Genomic DNA, 18,315 nt, shown 5'->3' on the forward strand with positions numbered 1-18,315 from the left:
ATTGAGGTCCTATATTAACAAAAAATCTATTGAATTTATTGACGACACTTTTCAAATCAGTAATGTTCTGTTCGTTATCTATAAAATAGTCTGGATAGTTGTTATTGTTAGATTTTCTAATAACTCTATTTAAAATATTCCATGTTTCCTTAATGTTGTTTTCTGTCTCAGTATGTAAAGCCGAGCCAGTAATTCCCTAACTTTAAATTTATGATAGCACCTGTCTGTTATCACAGATCAAAATGTTTCAACATAAACTGTTCCAGCAAGCATGGGAATTCCCATCAAATCCAGCTCCAGAATCCCCCCAGATCATCAACAACTTTGTTCTCGCCATTAAAGATAAAGCCCCGCAATCCTCAGCAACCATTACTCTTAATGATCTGCTTAACCAGCAGCGTTACGCCACAACTCAACAGCAAGAAGAAAGACAACTTCAAAAGGTGCACACTCCTCCATGCTTGGTTTTTTGTTTTCCAGCAGTTTTTCTCCCTATCAGCCGCTGTGCAACTTGTACGATGCACAGATATGATAACGGAAAACTGTCTCTGCAGTTTCTCTTTGAACTGTCCGTTTGTGGTTGTGTGTGTTGACACGCATGAAGTCTGGAAGCAAGTGACACAGGACATAGACACTGAATGTACACAGAGTACATATCTTTGAAATGAAACCATATCAGTTGAAACATGCCCAGACTCACCTGTCTTATTAACTCCTCTTAAGATATCTGTGTTCTTATTACGATGATGTCTATTAACTAGCTTATGCAATGTTCTCTTCTTTATTACAAATGCTGATGTGGTGGCGTAATGATTTTGCGTTCACGGTTGTTTATCCAGACGTTCTCCGTCAGGAGAGTCTCCTGCGCTCAGGTTTGTATCTACTTTGCCCTCATGCTCAGTTCCCTGAGGCAGAGCTTGTTTACTGTCTAGACAAGTTTGCTTGTGGTATCCTCTGTTTTTTTTCCTTTTCCTGCCGTTTTTGTGTGTGTCTATCTGCTCGTGAACTTGTGATTAATATCTCAGGAGCGTTGAAGATCTTTGTACATTTTTCCCGCCTCATTATGAATTCTTACTGCTGCTCTTCATTGTTTGCTCTCTGCGGATCAGAACGAGGTCAAAGATCTTATAAGTAGTCAGACCTCTGCCCTTACTAAGCTTAGTGAGAAGATCCAAACTTTGTGGATTTCTGAGCTTTATGATTTTATGAAAAACTCTTAACATTTTTGTATTCTTGGCACAGCTTCAAATTGTCACCAAATTTAAAAACTCTTTCACTTTGACTACAAACCTTATTGACTGAGCACACAATGGTCAATTTTTAGATATTCCTATCAATTGTTTAGTACAACCAGCCAATAAAATAGCAGCATCTAGACATGGAGAAGAAGAAATTCAAAGGGAAAAATGATAAAAACATAAAGGATATTTAAATGATTTTAAATGTACCCTACACATTTATATTTGTATCTTATTAAAAGTAACATATCAAAAAATATTCATATCCTTTTCAACATTCAGTTTAAAAACTATTTATGTTTCGCTTATAGAGTCCAGTTGATCACTCTAGTCCTCATTCCCTGAACACATTCTCAGTTAAAATAAAATCAGCACTCGTGGCAAAATGGAAAGAAGCATGCATTACTTTGAACCTAAATCTGCCAGGATTATGCATAATTTTGGACTTTATTAGATTAGTGTGCAATATTGTGTAGTCATATAATTACCTAAATTTTTCATTTTTCCATTTATGCAATATAAAGTCAAAGCTTTGTTAATTTTGTTTTTCTACATGACTAGGTGCTTTTGCTGGAAAATTATGTTTTCCTCATATAAAAGCATCTCAGGACTCTAAAATGCTCAAGAAAATGGATGGAATTTCCAAGACCAGACATTATTAACTTAAAACACTTCCACCCCTTATAAACAATTGATTCAAAGAGAGTTTTTTTATTGCTAGGTTTATTAAATCAGTGTAAAACTCAATTATTCATCTCAAGGACTGGAAATGATCAAACAACAAACAAACAGAAAGACAAGAAGGTTAGTACAGATGGAAACCAGGTGGGCGCAACAGAAGTTTTCCGTTATGTTAAAACAGAAATAAAAAATGCATTCTGAGTTTGTCACACTATAGACAGATGTGCTCTTGCTCAACCAGCCAAAAACTAAACGACAAAATAATTCAAAATAATAAAATCAGGTTTTAGTATAATAAAACAATTATCTATCTCCTCTCGCAGATCCTCATGAAAACATCGCTGACTGAGAGATCTAAGCCTGGTCTTAATAAACTGCATGTGAAATCAGAACAATGCATTGGACTCATTGGAGAGATTAAATAACTGGGTCATCCACAAGCTGCAAATCTTTGCAAAAGTATTCATACTTTTTCAACATTTTCACATTTTTTGACTTTATATCCATATAAGACTATATTTGAAAAGTGACTGACCCAATTTATCCCTAAACAAAGTCCAGTTGACCTATTTAATTCAGATGTTATCTAGCAAGTCCGTCTGTGTGTAATTTACTCTCAGAATAAAAAATCATGTTATTTGAAAATTAGGGAACAAATAGCATTATGAAGAAAAATGTCCCAAGCTTTGTGCAGTAAATCATCGGAAAATAGAAAAAGTGTGACACTGTATTTATTTTTCATTAAAATCTAGGCAGAAAATCTAGAAGTCATAATACAATAAATTATGACTTCAAGGGTATTTTGGAAGATACTCAGAAGAGTGTTATCTAAGATTGTTTATTAGAAACATAATGAATAAAAAAAGAAGCAAAATTTCAAAGCAAACATTAAAAGAAATAAATTCAGAAAGCAAGAAGAACTGTTGATCAAAACCACGTTGGACGATAAGAAGATATTCTTTGTTTTTGGGAGCAGAATCGCAAAAACTGCTCACTTTTTGTGTAGTACTCTAGTTTATGGCAGCTGGTTCCAGATAGATCTGCAACACAACACTTTGTTTTCTTCAACTCATAATCTTATGATCTTGTTGGTACGGAAATGTTCCACTTCCTGTGTTTAATTTTGCTTTGATTTGAATAGAAAGAGATCCATCTTGCTTTTCTCATTAAGTGCGAGAGGATTACACAGACCCCACAGTTTCATTCATCTTGTTTCCAGTCACAACTGCGAGTCAAACATGAATGCATTTCAGCGGTAACTGCTAAAAAGATTGCTCTATGTATGATTTGGAACTCAAACTTGTATCCATTTGTTCTTGTTTACTGTGGTTTTAAACTGGGTTCATGGATTATGTTTGCTGTAGATTTGTGACACCATAAAACTGTGTTCTTGTCTCACTCTGCCACGGAGTGATTATTTGCTGACATTAAATATGACGTCAAGGCTCTTGTCATCTTCTTTGTGTTGAAGTCTTGTAAACAACGTCGCCCTTCCAAGCCAAGTGTTCTCGAAAGTGTGTTTTTCATCAGCAGTTTACATTACATGCATGGTGGATTGTGGTTCTCTTACTGCTTCCCTTCGGTGGACAAAATGAAAAGAAACGCTGATCTCAGGATGTTTTCCTGGTTCTTTGGGTTTGACGTGGAAGAAAAGAGGCAACAGTGTAAAGACAAGTCTGGCCTCAGTCTAATTCAAAAAAACTAAAACCTTGGCCTTGTCTGTGTTAAAAAAAGAGCGTTTGAATTGAGGTTGACTGAGCGTAGAAACCACTTTCTGTTATACTTTGAAGCGCCTATAATAACCCTGAGGAGAGCATGCATCACTTCCAAATGTAAAGAAACACTGCAATCTTTTATGGGTTCTTTTTGCCCCGTGTGTCAATCGGGTCAATGTCATTGCCCAAGCAGATGTTTTAAATGCTCGTTTACCGTTCTGTGACTCAGATGTGCTGTCGCAGTCGGACCACAACAAAGTTCCATCACAGGATGATTCTCACAAGCTGCTGTAGTGGCTGCGGACGTCACGGCGGTAATCACTGACACCCTTCTGGCTTTCAGCTACATCTTTGATGGATTCATCCAAACAAGATCCACTGTATTTCTTTTTTGTTTTTATTTTGTGCAGTAAATCTGTCACAAAAGGTCAGCCGGTTCTTCATGTTAACCGTTCACAGATTTGGAATACAATGCGCTCTCGCAAATTATCTCTGAATCACAGCCATACAGTCACCAACATCAGTCACATTGTCTCCGGTTCACTTTGCATTTAAAATCTGGTGGGTTGGTTACGCACCCCAAACCATGAGTGATTCACAAAATTCTAAAAAGTCATCAAAAATTATGACAAGTCAAAGAAATGTTGGGGAAGAGTAAAGCACTTCTGGCTTATTCTCATGGAAATCAACTTCCTCTTTATGTCGAACTTGATCAGCGAGTTCTCCAGACCCTCTGAAGATATTTTAATATCGACTGTCAACGTTATCAGAAACCATGTGTTCAGCAAGTCCTGCAAAGACCTGAAGCAGGACCTAAAGTATGCAACGCCTGGTACAAACTGGCTCCTAAACAACAAAAAACCCAATTAAAGCCTCATTCTTTGCAAAGTTCTTTACTTGTTTATAAAACATTTGTCAATCACTTTACGCTATGTGTCCTGATAGACTAAAGTGACCTAAAAAGAAGCAAACAGAACTACCGGCAATAACCAAAATTAGTAAAACCATTATCCAGAAAGTTATTTAGCCTTCAATTCCTGTGATTTTTTTAAATCTCGCTTTTTGGAAGAAAAATATAAAGGAGTGAGAATTGACTTAGTCACAGGACTGCATGTTTGCCGTAGCTTCTTTTGTTTCAGGAAATATTATCTTCTTGTAAACGAGGGGCTGAATTAACTGACCAGATGCTTAATACTTAAGCAGATCATAGGAACGCATAGAACTCTTTGCGGGTGAGAACAGAGGTTTGTAGTTGATTGAATGTCTAATTCAAACCTGATGTAGTAATAAAACTCATGGGGATCATCCCCACCTGTTAGCCACTAAAACAGCTGGTTGCTACGGAAACTAAATGCAGCTTGGCAGACAGTCCTTACTGCTGACCAAGGAGTTTCACAAATTTCTTTGGCTATCCTTTGTGGTTATCCAGCCACACGGGGCGACTGTGGCTGTGTGGGTAGTAGTCATCTTGCGATCAGAAGGTTGTAGGTTCAATTCCTAGCATGCTTCAATGTGCCTTTGGGTAAGACACTTTACCCCAAAAATTGCCTACTTGGCAATTTTTACTGTATAAACCTATATTAGGTTTATACAGTACTTCTTCATGCTGTTCAGAAAATTGTTGTTCCTGTAAATTCATAGAAAATTACATTTCTATGTGTAATTCAATATTTCTGTTGTGGAACATAGATTGTGTTAAATCCAATTAATTACATTTAATAACAGTCCTGTGCTTTTTCTTTTGTACTGCCGTTTCTTCTTTAAATAAACCTTAAACCAACTGCATCAGTCAATTTGACATGATTTTCTTAAGTGGGATTGATTACTTATGCAGAAACCAAGCTGTGGTTTATAAGAAATAGTATACTTTAGGTTTGGTTTTTGGGTTTCCTATAAACCTTGGAGGCTTCGCTGTGTTTGCACTTTGTGACTGATGAATAAGTTGAGAGTAGCACGAACAGCTAGAGGCTAAAATGAAGGCCACTTTGCTGTCTAAGAACAATTCAAATTTTTAAACACATCCGTCTGGTTGTCATTTCTTCTTGTTGTGAAATGTTGCTCCATTTATAGAGAGAGGTGAATCAGAGGAATCAAAGTGGATTTGTTCACATTTGGTTCCTCAAGACCATAGAATTTGCTTCTCTCATCATTATGTACATGTTGGATTTGCACATTTATTTTGGTTTGTTCCACATTATCCTCGTTTACTATAACAATTACTGACTCATCACCTTACACTCTAAATTCTCAAATGGAAGAATTTTACTGAAACTAAAAGTGTTTTTAGTCCTTCTAGTGTGGTAGACTCGATTTAATTGGTGACCAAAAGTGCAACATTTGTTACATTTTTCAACTAGTGCAGTTTGCTTCTCGCTGCACTGTGTAAAACGATCGAACCTTTTGAAAAGCCTGTTCCACCCCTTGCCTGTGTTGGCGCTGCACCAATAACTAATGAAGGAAATGACAGGAAAACCTCAGAAGAAGACACTTCCGTCTTCACAAAATATAAATAGAGTGGCGTCGCAGGTTACTTTGCGGGAACTAAGAGTCCTTTCCTTGAATTTAGAAGGTATTTTCTAACAAATTATACTACTAATATTTAAAGGTTACTTTAAGAGAACTTACAGTATTGTTTTCTCTCTTAGAACTTATAGGCACTTTTCTGAAACTTTCAATGTACTTTCTACAGAAGTAACAGCTTACTTTACTGGAGCTTAAGGTTATTTTATTAAAACTTGTTGTTTCAGGTTGCTTACCTCAAACTTGTAGCATGCTATTCTGGGACCCACTTGTAACTTTTTTTTGTAACTTATTCAATTATTTCCTTGAACTTACAGGTTGCTCTTCTGGGACATGCGGGTTACTTTCAAACAACCTACAAGGTACTTTCCTTGAAGTTTTTCATCATAACGTAGAGCTTACCTTTGTGAGGTTTATGGTGAGGTAACTTTTAACCTGGCATTTTCCCTACATGTTCTAAGTTGCTTTGAGGACAAAGTGAGCTTTTAAGGTTGTACTTAAAGGGAAATAACCTGTAAATTGCAGGAAAGTATTTTCTAAGTTCTGGATGTGTTGCACCCAAAACACACAGACAAACACAAAAACCCCAAAGTGTTTTTAGAAAAGCACTGTCATTTGGCAGAGTTGGGCAGTCACTCGTTACATTTAGTCAGCTACATTATTTGAGTAACCCTTTGGAAAAAAATACTTTTAGGAATATTTTTACTGTGCTGTACTTTTTGCTTTTACTTGAGTAATTTTATTATAAAGAATTGCTTCTCTTACTTGAGTAAAATCTGTAACTTTGTAACTTCACTGAATGAAGAGCAAACATGTTTTAACCCAAAAATCAGCAGACACAGACACCTGCAGTTTTTGTTAAAATGTAATAAGTCAAAAAAGATTTGTCTGATTTTATTCCTTAATTATGGTATTTATATGAATTATTTCCATTTTGGCCCTTAAAATAAAAGACATAAAAGTCATATAGCCACATGTCTTTTACGTTTTGGTCCATTTGGTCATGTAATTTTTAAATATTATCTAATTTATGTTTGAATGTTACTTGAGTAGACTTTTTACCAAATGCTTTTTTACTCTTACTTGAGTAATTTCTTGACCGACTACTTTTTTTACTTTTACTTAAGTAAAAAGATGTTGAAGTAGTGTTATTCTTACTTAAGTACAAATTTTGGGTTCTCTATCTTAGTTTCACTGGTTCGGTCCATCTCTGTTGGTTGGACACATTTTTCGAAGTTGAGCAGATAAGACGGATCCACCACCAGTTAAATTAGTGTGTTAATTTAACTGGAAATCTTAATTTAACTGAAAAAATTAATTTTAAGCGTTCATTGTTTATAGAAAAATTGTAAGACGCCTTTTGATGAGCATAAAAAAATTGTCCAATCCGCCTCTCTCCTTCTGCATCTGTTTAAATGTTCCCTATTTTTAATCTTTTACAGAGGATAAAGCTGAACGATGTTACAATAAACATTCCAGAGGGAGTCACCCACCCATAATTAGAGACTCAGGAGGCTGAGTAAGATAGATGACTGCAGTGTGTGTCAGTGGAGGTGGAGGGGGTCGTGCCGTTCCAGAGGCTGCTGGTTAAATGCAGGTGGCTGGGTGTACGCGTCAGCTTTTATCTCAGCTTTGAACACAGGTAAGCTCAGGGGCCTGCACAGGTGTGTGTGTGTGTGTGCGTACGGGCTGAAAGTTCAGAGATGGTGGCGGCGGTTATGGTAGAAAAAGGACCAGAGGCAGCGATTTGTCAAGGTGAGCAGAGTTTGCTGGGGTCACCGAGAGACACAGTGGTGGCTATTGTGTTGGTTATGAAACCACAAATGATCTGCATCATATAGACACTGATGTGGCCGTTCGGAGGGTGAACAGACTTCAAACAGCAAGCAGATGCTCTGGTTGAGTAATCGCTTTGACTCACTATGTTTCCCCATAGGAGAAGACACAAGAACTTCTGAGTCATTGTGTCTGCCAAGGTGTTATGGTTTTAATTAATGTAATGAGACAAGTGATTATTTTGGCAAAGGAGAAAATTATCCTGGAATCACACAGGGACTTAGGATTCATTTCAAAGACAGAGAGGAAATCACAACCCTTTCTCTCTCCACATATCTGCCAAAAGGAGAGAAACTCAAATGTTTTTTTTCTTTGAGTGAAAAATCACAGCCCCCTTTTTTCATTACGGTAGTGTTAAAAACAGCATCTGTCACCAGCTGAAAATTGAGATTTTCACATGAAGCTTAGAGGACAAACAGTTTTGCCACCAGCATTTGCTGCCCCATTGCATTTTAAACAGTCTGACTTTGCTCAGATGTGGTATTTTACCACAAGTTTCTAACGGTAGTTGCTGAAATTTTGGCCCATTCCTCCTGACAGAACCAGTGTAACTGAGTCAGGTTTATAGGCTGCCTTGCTCACACACACATGCACAATTTTTTCATGAGAATGAGATTAGGGCTTTGTGGTAGGCATTTATAAACGTGACTTTGTTGTTCCTGGGCCTATTTGTAACTAAGTAGATGGTATGCTTCAAGTCATTGTCCAATTGTAAAACCCAATTGGATAAAACTGAACTTTCTATGTATTATCTTGAGATGTTGCTTCTCTGTTTCCATGTACTTCACTCATGATGCCATCTATTCCACATCATGATGCTGCCACCCTGTACTCCACTTTGTATTCTCAAGTTATATTCCCATGCCATTAAAATTAGTAAAAAGTTGGAGCAAATTATCAAGACACCTTCAGGCATCATAAAACTCATTGGAGCCCTTCCTTTCCCTGACATAACTACTGGATCACATATTTGGGTAAAAAAACAGAAGACTTACTGTGTTATAAAATCATGAATGCAAAATTTTGTTGTGGCTAACAAAAAGCACGTTCTTTCATTTCAAATCCTCTGATTATAAGCATGAAGATGCTTGAGTAGAAGATTTTACGAACACTAAAAGGATTCAAATCAGATCCAAATCACATGTTCTGTCATGATTAAAGCAGCTAAAAATCTGTTATGGCCTTTAGTTGTCTGTGCTTTTGATAAAAATATTGTTTTATCTTTGTTATCTTAATGCTTTTTGTTGTCATGGCTATCTATTTGTTTATAATAACATCATTGAGTCTTTTGGCTGTGTATTCAGAATATATTTGTCACTGGTCAAACCGTTTAGACCCAAAACCCCTCCAAACATGATGTAATATTACAGATCACAGATAATTAAAACATAATGAATATCCACAGATAAAAAGAAACACATCAAACTCACCACTGCTCTTTATATGCTGCCAAGATGAGTTCTTTCTGGCAGCCATAAAGCCGTCACCAGAGCATCAAAAAGTGTGGTTATTGTTAACCTCAGTGGAGTTTTTGAGAATAAGAGAGATAACCTCTGAAGACTGACTGTAAATGTAAAATTAGTGCAAAACAGTGTCACTGTTTGTGCATTTCTGGAGGTCACCTGATAGTCATTTTTATTGTGTGAGGCCTGCAGTGTAACCAGCCTGCTAACATAAATATCTGTCTTGAAAGTGATAAACATCAGACCAGCCCAAGTTGTCAGTGGTCAAGAAGAGCAGCAGGAACACAGACTGCTTAATATTCACTAAACCAGGGACAGGAAAAATAGCAAGCCAACTTTAAAACTAACAAACGGCTTAGAGAATGATCATGCATCCATTGGCACATTAAAAAATAGATTGCATGACAGTAAACGTCATTACAAGCAACATAAAAATGTGACATTATTACAGGAGTGTTCAAAAAAAGACATAGTGGCTTTCTGTTTAAATTTCAGAGTTGTGAGGCTTAAATAAATATGAGAGATTTGTCTCAAGCTTTTTTCATGGTCAGTGTGACATTTATTCAGTACAGTTCATCTACAAGTAGATCTGTGTAGGGAGGGTATAAAATATGAATTCACTGGATCAAAAACTAATACTTTGTAGAAATTCTTTCTGATTCAATTTCACAATTTAGAAAATAGGGAAAATGTGAGACCACAATGACAAAAAAACGACATGGTTTTCCAAAACTGATGAAGGAAATACAAGACTGAAACAAGTCTGACAAGAGGCCAATAGTAACACTGAAACATCTGATGCAATATCCAACAAGTACTCGTCGTGCTCGTTATGTGACAACAATCTCCTGTTTTCTTTATAGGTTTTTTGCTGAAGTGGATTAAAACCGTTCCAAATACAACATGTTTGGACTGTTAGAAAGCAAAAGATAAAGAGGGGTTTTAGCTTTCAAAGCCACATGGAGTCCAAATCAATAAAAGAATGGCTTTCAGTGAGATAAATCAAAGTTTTGGAATGGCCTATCCAAAGTCGAAACCTAAATCCAATGTACAAGGAGGAGCTGAAAGAAGACTATTGACAAGAGATGTTCACAGTCTGATAGACTTGAAAAATTTTGGAACGGCAAAAGAGCTAAATATTTCCAAGTCAAGATGTCGGATGCTGATAGACAAATCCAGAAATTGAATTTAAAGCTGGTTTAACAAAGTTATCAGTTTAACTTTGTGCATAGTTATATAACCGGACTGCTTTTGATTTTTGTAATGTTGCCTTTATCATAATCTTTTTGTTTTTCTCCATAAAAATGTTATACTTAACAGAGATTTGTAAACTTTTTCCATCCATTGTCGTGTGAAATGGATGGACAAACCTCAAGTATGTTTAGGTTCTGGTCCAAATGTGTCATAAGCCACGCCTCCTTTTAATGCTCATTGATTGGTCAGTCTGTGTGGGAGTTGTTTTGATTCATTCAGTTTAAAATGCAAACTGTCTGATGGGACATAAACAGAATTGTAAAAATGATTCATAATGAAGTCTTTTTGCTGTCCATCTTATCATATGTACTTTTTTTCAGTTTGCCAATGAATTGTTAGTTTTTTTGTGCTCTACAATGCTACAAACATATCTAGAAAGAGACAATAATTCTACCTTTAAGATAATTAAAAAAAAACATAGAATTAAATTTTCAGGCTGCACACTTGTTATTACCAGAGAGAATAAGGACACATTATGGGACACATTCTTGGCTTCTGAATTTGTGAAGTCTAAGCTTCTGGGTTAACCTATTAGCCACACATGCAGAGCCTCTCATTAGAAGAACAAGTATCTGAATACCCAGATACTTTCTGAATCATCCTGGCTGTAAATTCCCAACATAACCTTCAGCCTTAACCTTGCATATCACAGCAGGGAGGACTCACTAATAGAATTAAATTGCACACACCCTGCAAAGAAATACGTGCATGTGAAAGAAATGTTGCATCTTATTTATTCACCTTAAGTAAAGCTGCCAAACTGTCAGAGTCGGAATGCTATGTGTTGAAGTGCCAAGGTTTATCTGGAGAGAGAAAAAAGAAAAGAAGAAAATTACGTTAACTTCGGCGGACCACAAGGAATGTGGCCAAGCAGCATGTACAGACAAGCACAAAGAGTGAACACACACACACACATACACACACACGCATGCACGCACGCACGCACACACACACAGGGAAAGAAAGAAAACGAGTCAAAGTAGACAAAGGAAGCCTATCATCCTGCAAAGCATTTTCAAATGGACACACAGTAGTTTACATTCATTCTGGCCCACAGTCTCCTCTTTGTGACGACAGACCCATTTACACACGCTAAATCCCTCCCGTAAGTAGAGAATACAGCAGCAGAAGAAGAACTCAGCTCCATATTTAAGTCCAAGAATAAATTAAATAATAATAAACAGCACGATTACAATAGGCCTTCGCAGCGCTTAGCTGCTCGGGCCTAAAAATCAGACCGGTCAAAGAAACACATTTGCGATTATTTTCTTTGTTGCTTTTTGTCTAAAAATTGTCCATTTTATTGTTGGCTCTGGAATACACTAATTTGCTTATTCACCTACATCTTTTCTGTGTGAGGCAACCAGATTTTCAGATAATATCTTCTGAGGTTTTAAAAACTTTGGGTTAAAACACCTAAGCAAGGTGAGTAAAACCCAGGCCCACAGCATTATAGATCCTCTTACATTCCTGACAGTTAACATTAGGTTTACATGCTGCCGGCCCATAGATCTAATCAGCCCTTATAGTATTGTTTGCTCTAGTGTCATAACAGCATGTCTTGGAGATTTTTTTTAACCCCACTTGTCCTCCTCACTGTGCGTCATGGCAAATTAAACTTGAGTTCTTGTGCAGCCTTGCTAGTCAGTTACTGTCACAGGCAGGTAGAATAAATTTGGAAATAAAGTTGCAAAGTATTCAACAATAAAATGTAAGAAAATGGCAGGTGGCAGGATAGCAAAACTGTAAAATGTGCATTGCAACAGTAGGATCTGACAAGGACAGAATAATTACCTGCAGCTTAAATTCAAAGAAAGGTGATTGATTGCCTGGACAATTACAGTGATGTATCACAGCTGTTAAGGAAGCAGAGTGGGGGTATCAATCCAAAATATTGATAATATTGATTGATGTTAGCGTGGTTATGTTGATACTTTAGTTTCAGATTCCATCTTGAAATTTTAGTTCATTTTTGTATTGCAGTTTCTCAACTCTATCTCAGTTTTGATTTGCTCTCAAATAACTATTATTTGCATTTAGTTTATTTAGGAGAAATGCACATGAACCATGTTAACATGTTATTTAATTTTGTACTCAACTCTAACTTTGTCAAATTGTGTCTGAGGTTTGAACAGAATAATTCAAAGGAAAAAGCAAAAAACACCTAAAGGTCAGAAGTTTAAATAAAACTGTACTTATCAAAAACAAAATATGTTTTTTCTGTACCTTCACAAGAAACTCAGTTACTGAAGAAGATGAGTCCATTTCCCTTAAATGGAGAGTAAACAAACCTTTTACCAGCAACTGTCAGAGCATTCTGATTAATATTTCATCAACCACTATCAATGTAAATTTGCAAAAATAAGATAAAACTGCGACTGTCCACACAGCCCAGGGTTTATTCTGGCAAATCATTGACTTGTTTTATTATTTGTGGCACTGTTTTTAACTGCGAACCCAAAAATCTCTGTTATGTTTCTATCAGCTGCTTGGCAGCAGTGGGCGTCCAGCCGCGCCCGCCGGTGCATCTGAAAAGGCCATCTGGACAATGGCCTGACTGATGCACACCGGACATGTGCAAAGCAAGCCCACCCGATGGCGCACACTGAATGACGTGGTTAAAACCACCAGGGAACACAAGGTGGAAAAAAAAACCAAACAGAGAAACGCAGGGATTGTTGGAACAATGAACACAACAAACAGAACACAGACAAAACTAAACCTAATGTTACAGAACTTTGTATTTATTTATCTGGCTGTATCTAACTCCAGGAACCCATGATGCAGCATGTTTAGTGAATTTGATCTGTGATTTTTTCCTAGATGTAAAGTTTATTAGTTTTTTTGTGGTTGGTTTAAGAATTTATATTTTCTTTAACAAAACACTTGTTTTGTATTTAAAGCTTGACTACCAACTAACTCATCTCTGCTCTCCTTCACAGAAATGCTGTCTTTTTATACATTACAACCTTATTCATACATTCATCATTCATGCACACCATACTCTGCTGATTTAATGGACTTTCACACTTCCTAATTTCACACTTCCTTCTTAATTTGGACTAAATGAACTAATTGTATAGCGCTTGCACACATCGTGCGTCTTGCTTTTTGTTGTGACCTTTGAGTCAGGTCATAACATTTTTTCGTAGAGGAAATGTGACACCATAATTACAGCTGCACCTTCATCTTTCAGAGATTGAGGGGATGAACTAAAGAGATGGATTCGATTTCATCTGCTGGCATATTTAGCTACTGTTTCAACTCCTCTAATACAGCCGAAGAACTTACAAATAAAATTGTTTTAAACTTGAGCTATTGACTTCTATGTTTTTAAATTGCTGAGAGCACATATAGAAACTAAGATAACTGGAACCACTCACTTGCTGCCAATCAGAATATGATCTACCTGCCATTTTTGAAATCTAAAATACCTCCTGATCAGCTCTCAGCTGTTGTTGTTGATCCTTTTTTTGAAGACTTTTGGATATAGTCGTGTTAGTTGTGTGTGGATACAGTAGATTTGGACAGCTTAAATAAAGTCGTGCATACATTGCATAATAATTTTCTTTTTTCATTGCCGATGGAATAAATAATGCATACCCAGAGTGACAACTAACTGTTATGCAGCAGTGACATTTTAGAAATGTTGGACAACTTGGGAATCATCTTTGCAAACTGCCAAGTAAATACTGCCTCAGTTTAAGAAACATCGTCTCTTCAAGACAGTCTTTCAGATCAGTAAAAGGAAAGCTTTCAGCAGCCAGCATACCTCAAGGCCATGCACTTACATTTCTCAAAAGGGCACACGTCAGGCTGGATTACTTTCCCATTGCGCCTCATTTCAACCAGCTTGGTTTTGGCAAAATAAATGTTGAGGCCTTTTATTTATTTATTTATTTATTTATTTATTTTTTTCACTCTCCAGGATTGGTGAGATCATCACTGGGAGTCTATTTTTGGGATATGTGGCTGCTTTTGGCTTGGAAAAGCTCATTCACAGCGCTGGGCGGTGCTTGTTTGAAACACCAGAGGGCGCTGTTTCCCCCACAGATCAGATTCAGTGCATGGGAAAGAAAAGAAAACAAAAAGCAGACATGCTTGAAAGAAAAGACACATAGGGGTTATTATTATTTATTATTTATAATTATATTTTATGTTACTAGTTAAAAAGGTGCAACTGAAACTGAGACCGCTTTTGAATTATAGTCTTTAAAGTATAAGATCAACATTTCACTGAACAGGAGTAGACAATATGTTTTATGATTAGTGGATTCTTTGATTAGTAGCAGGAACAAACAAGTCATTATCTCCCAAAGAAATGCCAGTATGTTTCCTGTTTTGTCCTCATCTGGTATTTTTCCTTCTAATCTGTTTTGCTGGTGCTGCAGTGAAAGAATCATGTGCAAATTCTTCACATACATTCCCCTTTTTCATTTCTGTGTCTTTTAAAAAGCGTTGCTTAGGTGCTTTAGCCGACTGTCTGAGCAGCGACTGTATATCTGACACAGCAGGGGTTTCCACATATAATGGACCTTGATTAGTTTGAGTCCTCACCAAGACTCAAAGCTTGTGAGAGAAATGTATTTATTATTATTATTATTATTCTCCACTATGACCTGTATTTGCTGCTTTGATTTGAAGGTGTGACACTTTTTTGGATACACCTCTTCGATTGCTGGTTAACCCAAACAGCCAAAATCAGCCAACTTAGTGCATTTAGATGTCTAGTCTTCTTGCAAATATTCCGTCTGAAACTGGAAGAAATGGGATTTGAACATAGCACTGTTTAAACCCCCCTAGACTGATCTGAAGATTTCAGATAGTGTTGATCTACTGAATTTTCACACAAAAACATTTGTGAGCTTTACAGAAAACGGTCTGAAAAAGAGAAAGTATCCAGCTGAGTGAACGAAAAATGCATTGCTGACATCAGAGACCGGAGGAGAATGGAAAAACGGGTGGAAGACGATAAAAATGTAATGGTAGCTCAACTTACAATGCTTTACGGCCAAGATATGTTAAATGCTGTATCTGAGAGTAACAACAAATGAAGCGTAAGGTAAGCCATAGCAGTAAACCTTAGGTTATTTTGGATCCCTTAGTAGTACCTCTAAAACCACAGCATACCCGTCCACCTTTTAGGACACCTGTACCCAACTTCTTCAAGTTATACCAGAGCTCAGATCAACTCAAATTGGTCTCCTTTTATTATTTTTTTAGTTATAAATTCTTTCTTTTGCAACTTGTGTGATGGTAAAGTGGACATAGACGCAGGTGGGTCACATGTAAGATATACATTTTTTTACTTTGTGACAAGGAATTTTACAGTCCATCTGCATTGATTTACGTTTAACAATATCAAGGATCATAAGAGATAGTGTAAAAAAACAACAACATATTTGCATTCATGAGCAAATGGGCATTTTTGGTCTCTTAAGTCTCTTGTTCAAACCTTAAGCCCATCTTTGCCTTTGTGTGTCACATCCATACATATAATATTACATCAGAAACCAAAAAATAATAGCACATTAAAAAAAAAAAAACAAGGTCACATTACAAAAACAGAACAAAAACAAAAATCGCTAAAAACAAAACAAGTCACATGACAACAGTTAAGGGCTGAAGACCTTTGACCTACTTATCTGATTTTTAGGGTTTACAGTGATTTAAATCTCACTATCAGGTTATTTCTGAATGAAGGTTTTTTTTAAATCCCGCTTTGCTTGAACCTGCGGCTTGTTGCACCGCAGCTCCCCCCTTCCCCAAACTCCGCACCTCCACCCTCTTTCCTCTCTCCACCTCCCATTCCTCCTCCTCCTCGTTCCACTCTGCTGTCTCTTTAGCGCTGCAGGTTGAATCCATTGCCCCTATTTCCTGTCACATGGCGTGGAAATAGGATCCCTGGTTTCTACTATCTGCTCTCGTCTCCGCGGTGTCAGCGTTGTGCTGCGGCTGAAGTACCTGCCGTGACGCTCAGACACTTTTTGTCTTGAAGCGACTCTTGTCTAGACTCCTGCCAGCCAAGCAAGCCGGTCGCCAGCGTGCGCATCAGGCTGTACTTCACCTGAGAGGAAGAGCCGCTTCAGACTTTTTAACTCGCACCATGGACTCCTGGAGCGCCACCTCTGCGCTTTTCCTGGCTGGCTTTATTACATCGGCGGCTTTTCGTCATTTCGACAGCGGTAAGTGGAGCTGTCCCGCTCTCCTTTTGGGCCAGATGAAATGCGACAAAGTTGTGCTCTACGCGCCGGTGAAGCTGCAGTCTAAAAGAAATGACACACATCATAACGCGTGAAGATAATGGTTTTAAATCAGAATCAGCAGCTGGTTGACTTCATCCAGCTGAAACTGGATGGAGTGTTTGGTTAAGATGTTTACAAGTTGAAGTGAAAGCACGAAGGAAGATCAGCTGAGATAAAGTTGGAAGGTGAATGTGACTGATCTGATGGGACGCTTCGATGATCACTTGTCCCCATACACCTCAGTCAGCCCTATTAAACTAGCGCACATTAATCTAAACACACTACATATATGTGTGTGTTAAGTGGCATTAAAATGATCACTTCAGTTTGAATCAATCAGACAAGGATTTTGACATAAAACTTCATCTTTTACGCACATTTTCCTGCGACATCCTGGCGTGTTTACCTCCTCTCCTTGAACAACTTCAAAGCAATCTGTAGCTTTTCTCATTTTTAACGATGGAAACAGAATTTTTCTACTTTCCATAATGACACCGACACAGCCCGCACAGCGCTGCTGGCTTTTGTTAATCTCACTGAACCATCCAGACATCGGTCAGTCCCGAAGTGAACCTCAGTCATCTGATGTTATCCATTTAATTCGCCACCGAGCCCAAATTAATACGCAGGAGAAGGGCAAAAAATAATAAAAAAAAAAATAGGCAGAAAAATTGTTTGCGTCTGTGCGCAGAGCTTCAAAGTCCCCTGCCGGATCCTCCCGGAGTGCGTTTTGTTTTTAATGTGAATATCTAATAATGATGACCGCACAAACCGCGCTCCTCTTTGCTGTAATTTGCGCCGCGTTTCATGTCGGAGCAGCAAATCCTCGTGCTTTCCTTTTTAATTTTTTTGTCTCTTAATTATAGCCTTGGATTTCAAATTAGAGGGTCCACCATCTGGGCCAGTGCGTAAGTGCTCCCATGTGTACCTATGTATTAACAAAGTATTTAAAGCAATGGTATTCCCCTCATAACACTACGAAGGGGGGAAAGAGAGAAAAAAACCCAGTTCATGTTTAGTTTAAGTCAGCTGTGCCACATTTGCTGTACAGTAAAACAATAATTCACTAGATGTGAAATAAATCAGGGTAAGTGCAGGTTATGGCTGTATTATAGAGAGTTAATATGTTTAGTCTGGACAAATAAAGTGTCTAAGTGGATGTAAATATAAAAAGTTAAAGGATGAAGCACATATGCTGCTTTATTTGATCAAAAATCCAGTCAAGCAGAATTGGTTAAATATGAGTGGATTTTCTACTTTGAGGAACAAGACAAGCACGATAATCTGTTACAAGAACCCACAGAACATCTGTGATCTTACTGAGACCAAAAGGTTAGAGCCTCTATTCATTTATTAGAAATTC

The 18,315-nt window shown here is 37.4% G+C and overlaps 1 protein-coding gene and 1 long non-coding RNA gene across 2 annotated transcripts in view; both read left to right on the forward strand.

The window, feature by feature from the left end:
- Positions 1-6,013: 6,013 nt before the first annotated feature.
- LOC103134934 (uncharacterized) lies at positions 6,014-11,130 on the forward strand. The gene is made up of 4 exons (XR_475879.2): positions 6,014-6,203; positions 6,472-6,516; positions 7,597-7,796; positions 10,317-11,130. It is a non-coding gene; the product is annotated as an uncharacterized LOC103134934 (long non-coding RNA).
- A 5,398-nt stretch (positions 11,131-16,528) lies between these two features.
- kremen1 (kringle containing transmembrane protein 1) overlaps positions 16,529-18,315 on the forward strand; it is an 89,736-nt gene continuing 87,949 nt past the window's right edge. The window contains exon 1 of the mRNA XM_016669117.1: positions 16,529-16,892. Coding sequence (XP_016524603.1) covers positions 16,814-16,892 — 79 coding nt within the window. The 5' untranslated portion in view covers positions 16,529-16,813. The remainder of the gene's footprint in view (positions 16,893-18,315) is intronic.

The sequence above is a fragment of the Poecilia formosa genome, unplaced genomic scaffold (assembly GCF_000485575.1).
Source record: "Poecilia formosa unplaced genomic scaffold, Poecilia_formosa-5.1.2 Scaffold20, whole genome shotgun sequence".
In the NCBI taxonomy this organism is placed as follows: domain Eukaryota; kingdom Metazoa; phylum Chordata; class Actinopteri; order Cyprinodontiformes; family Poeciliidae; genus Poecilia; species Poecilia formosa.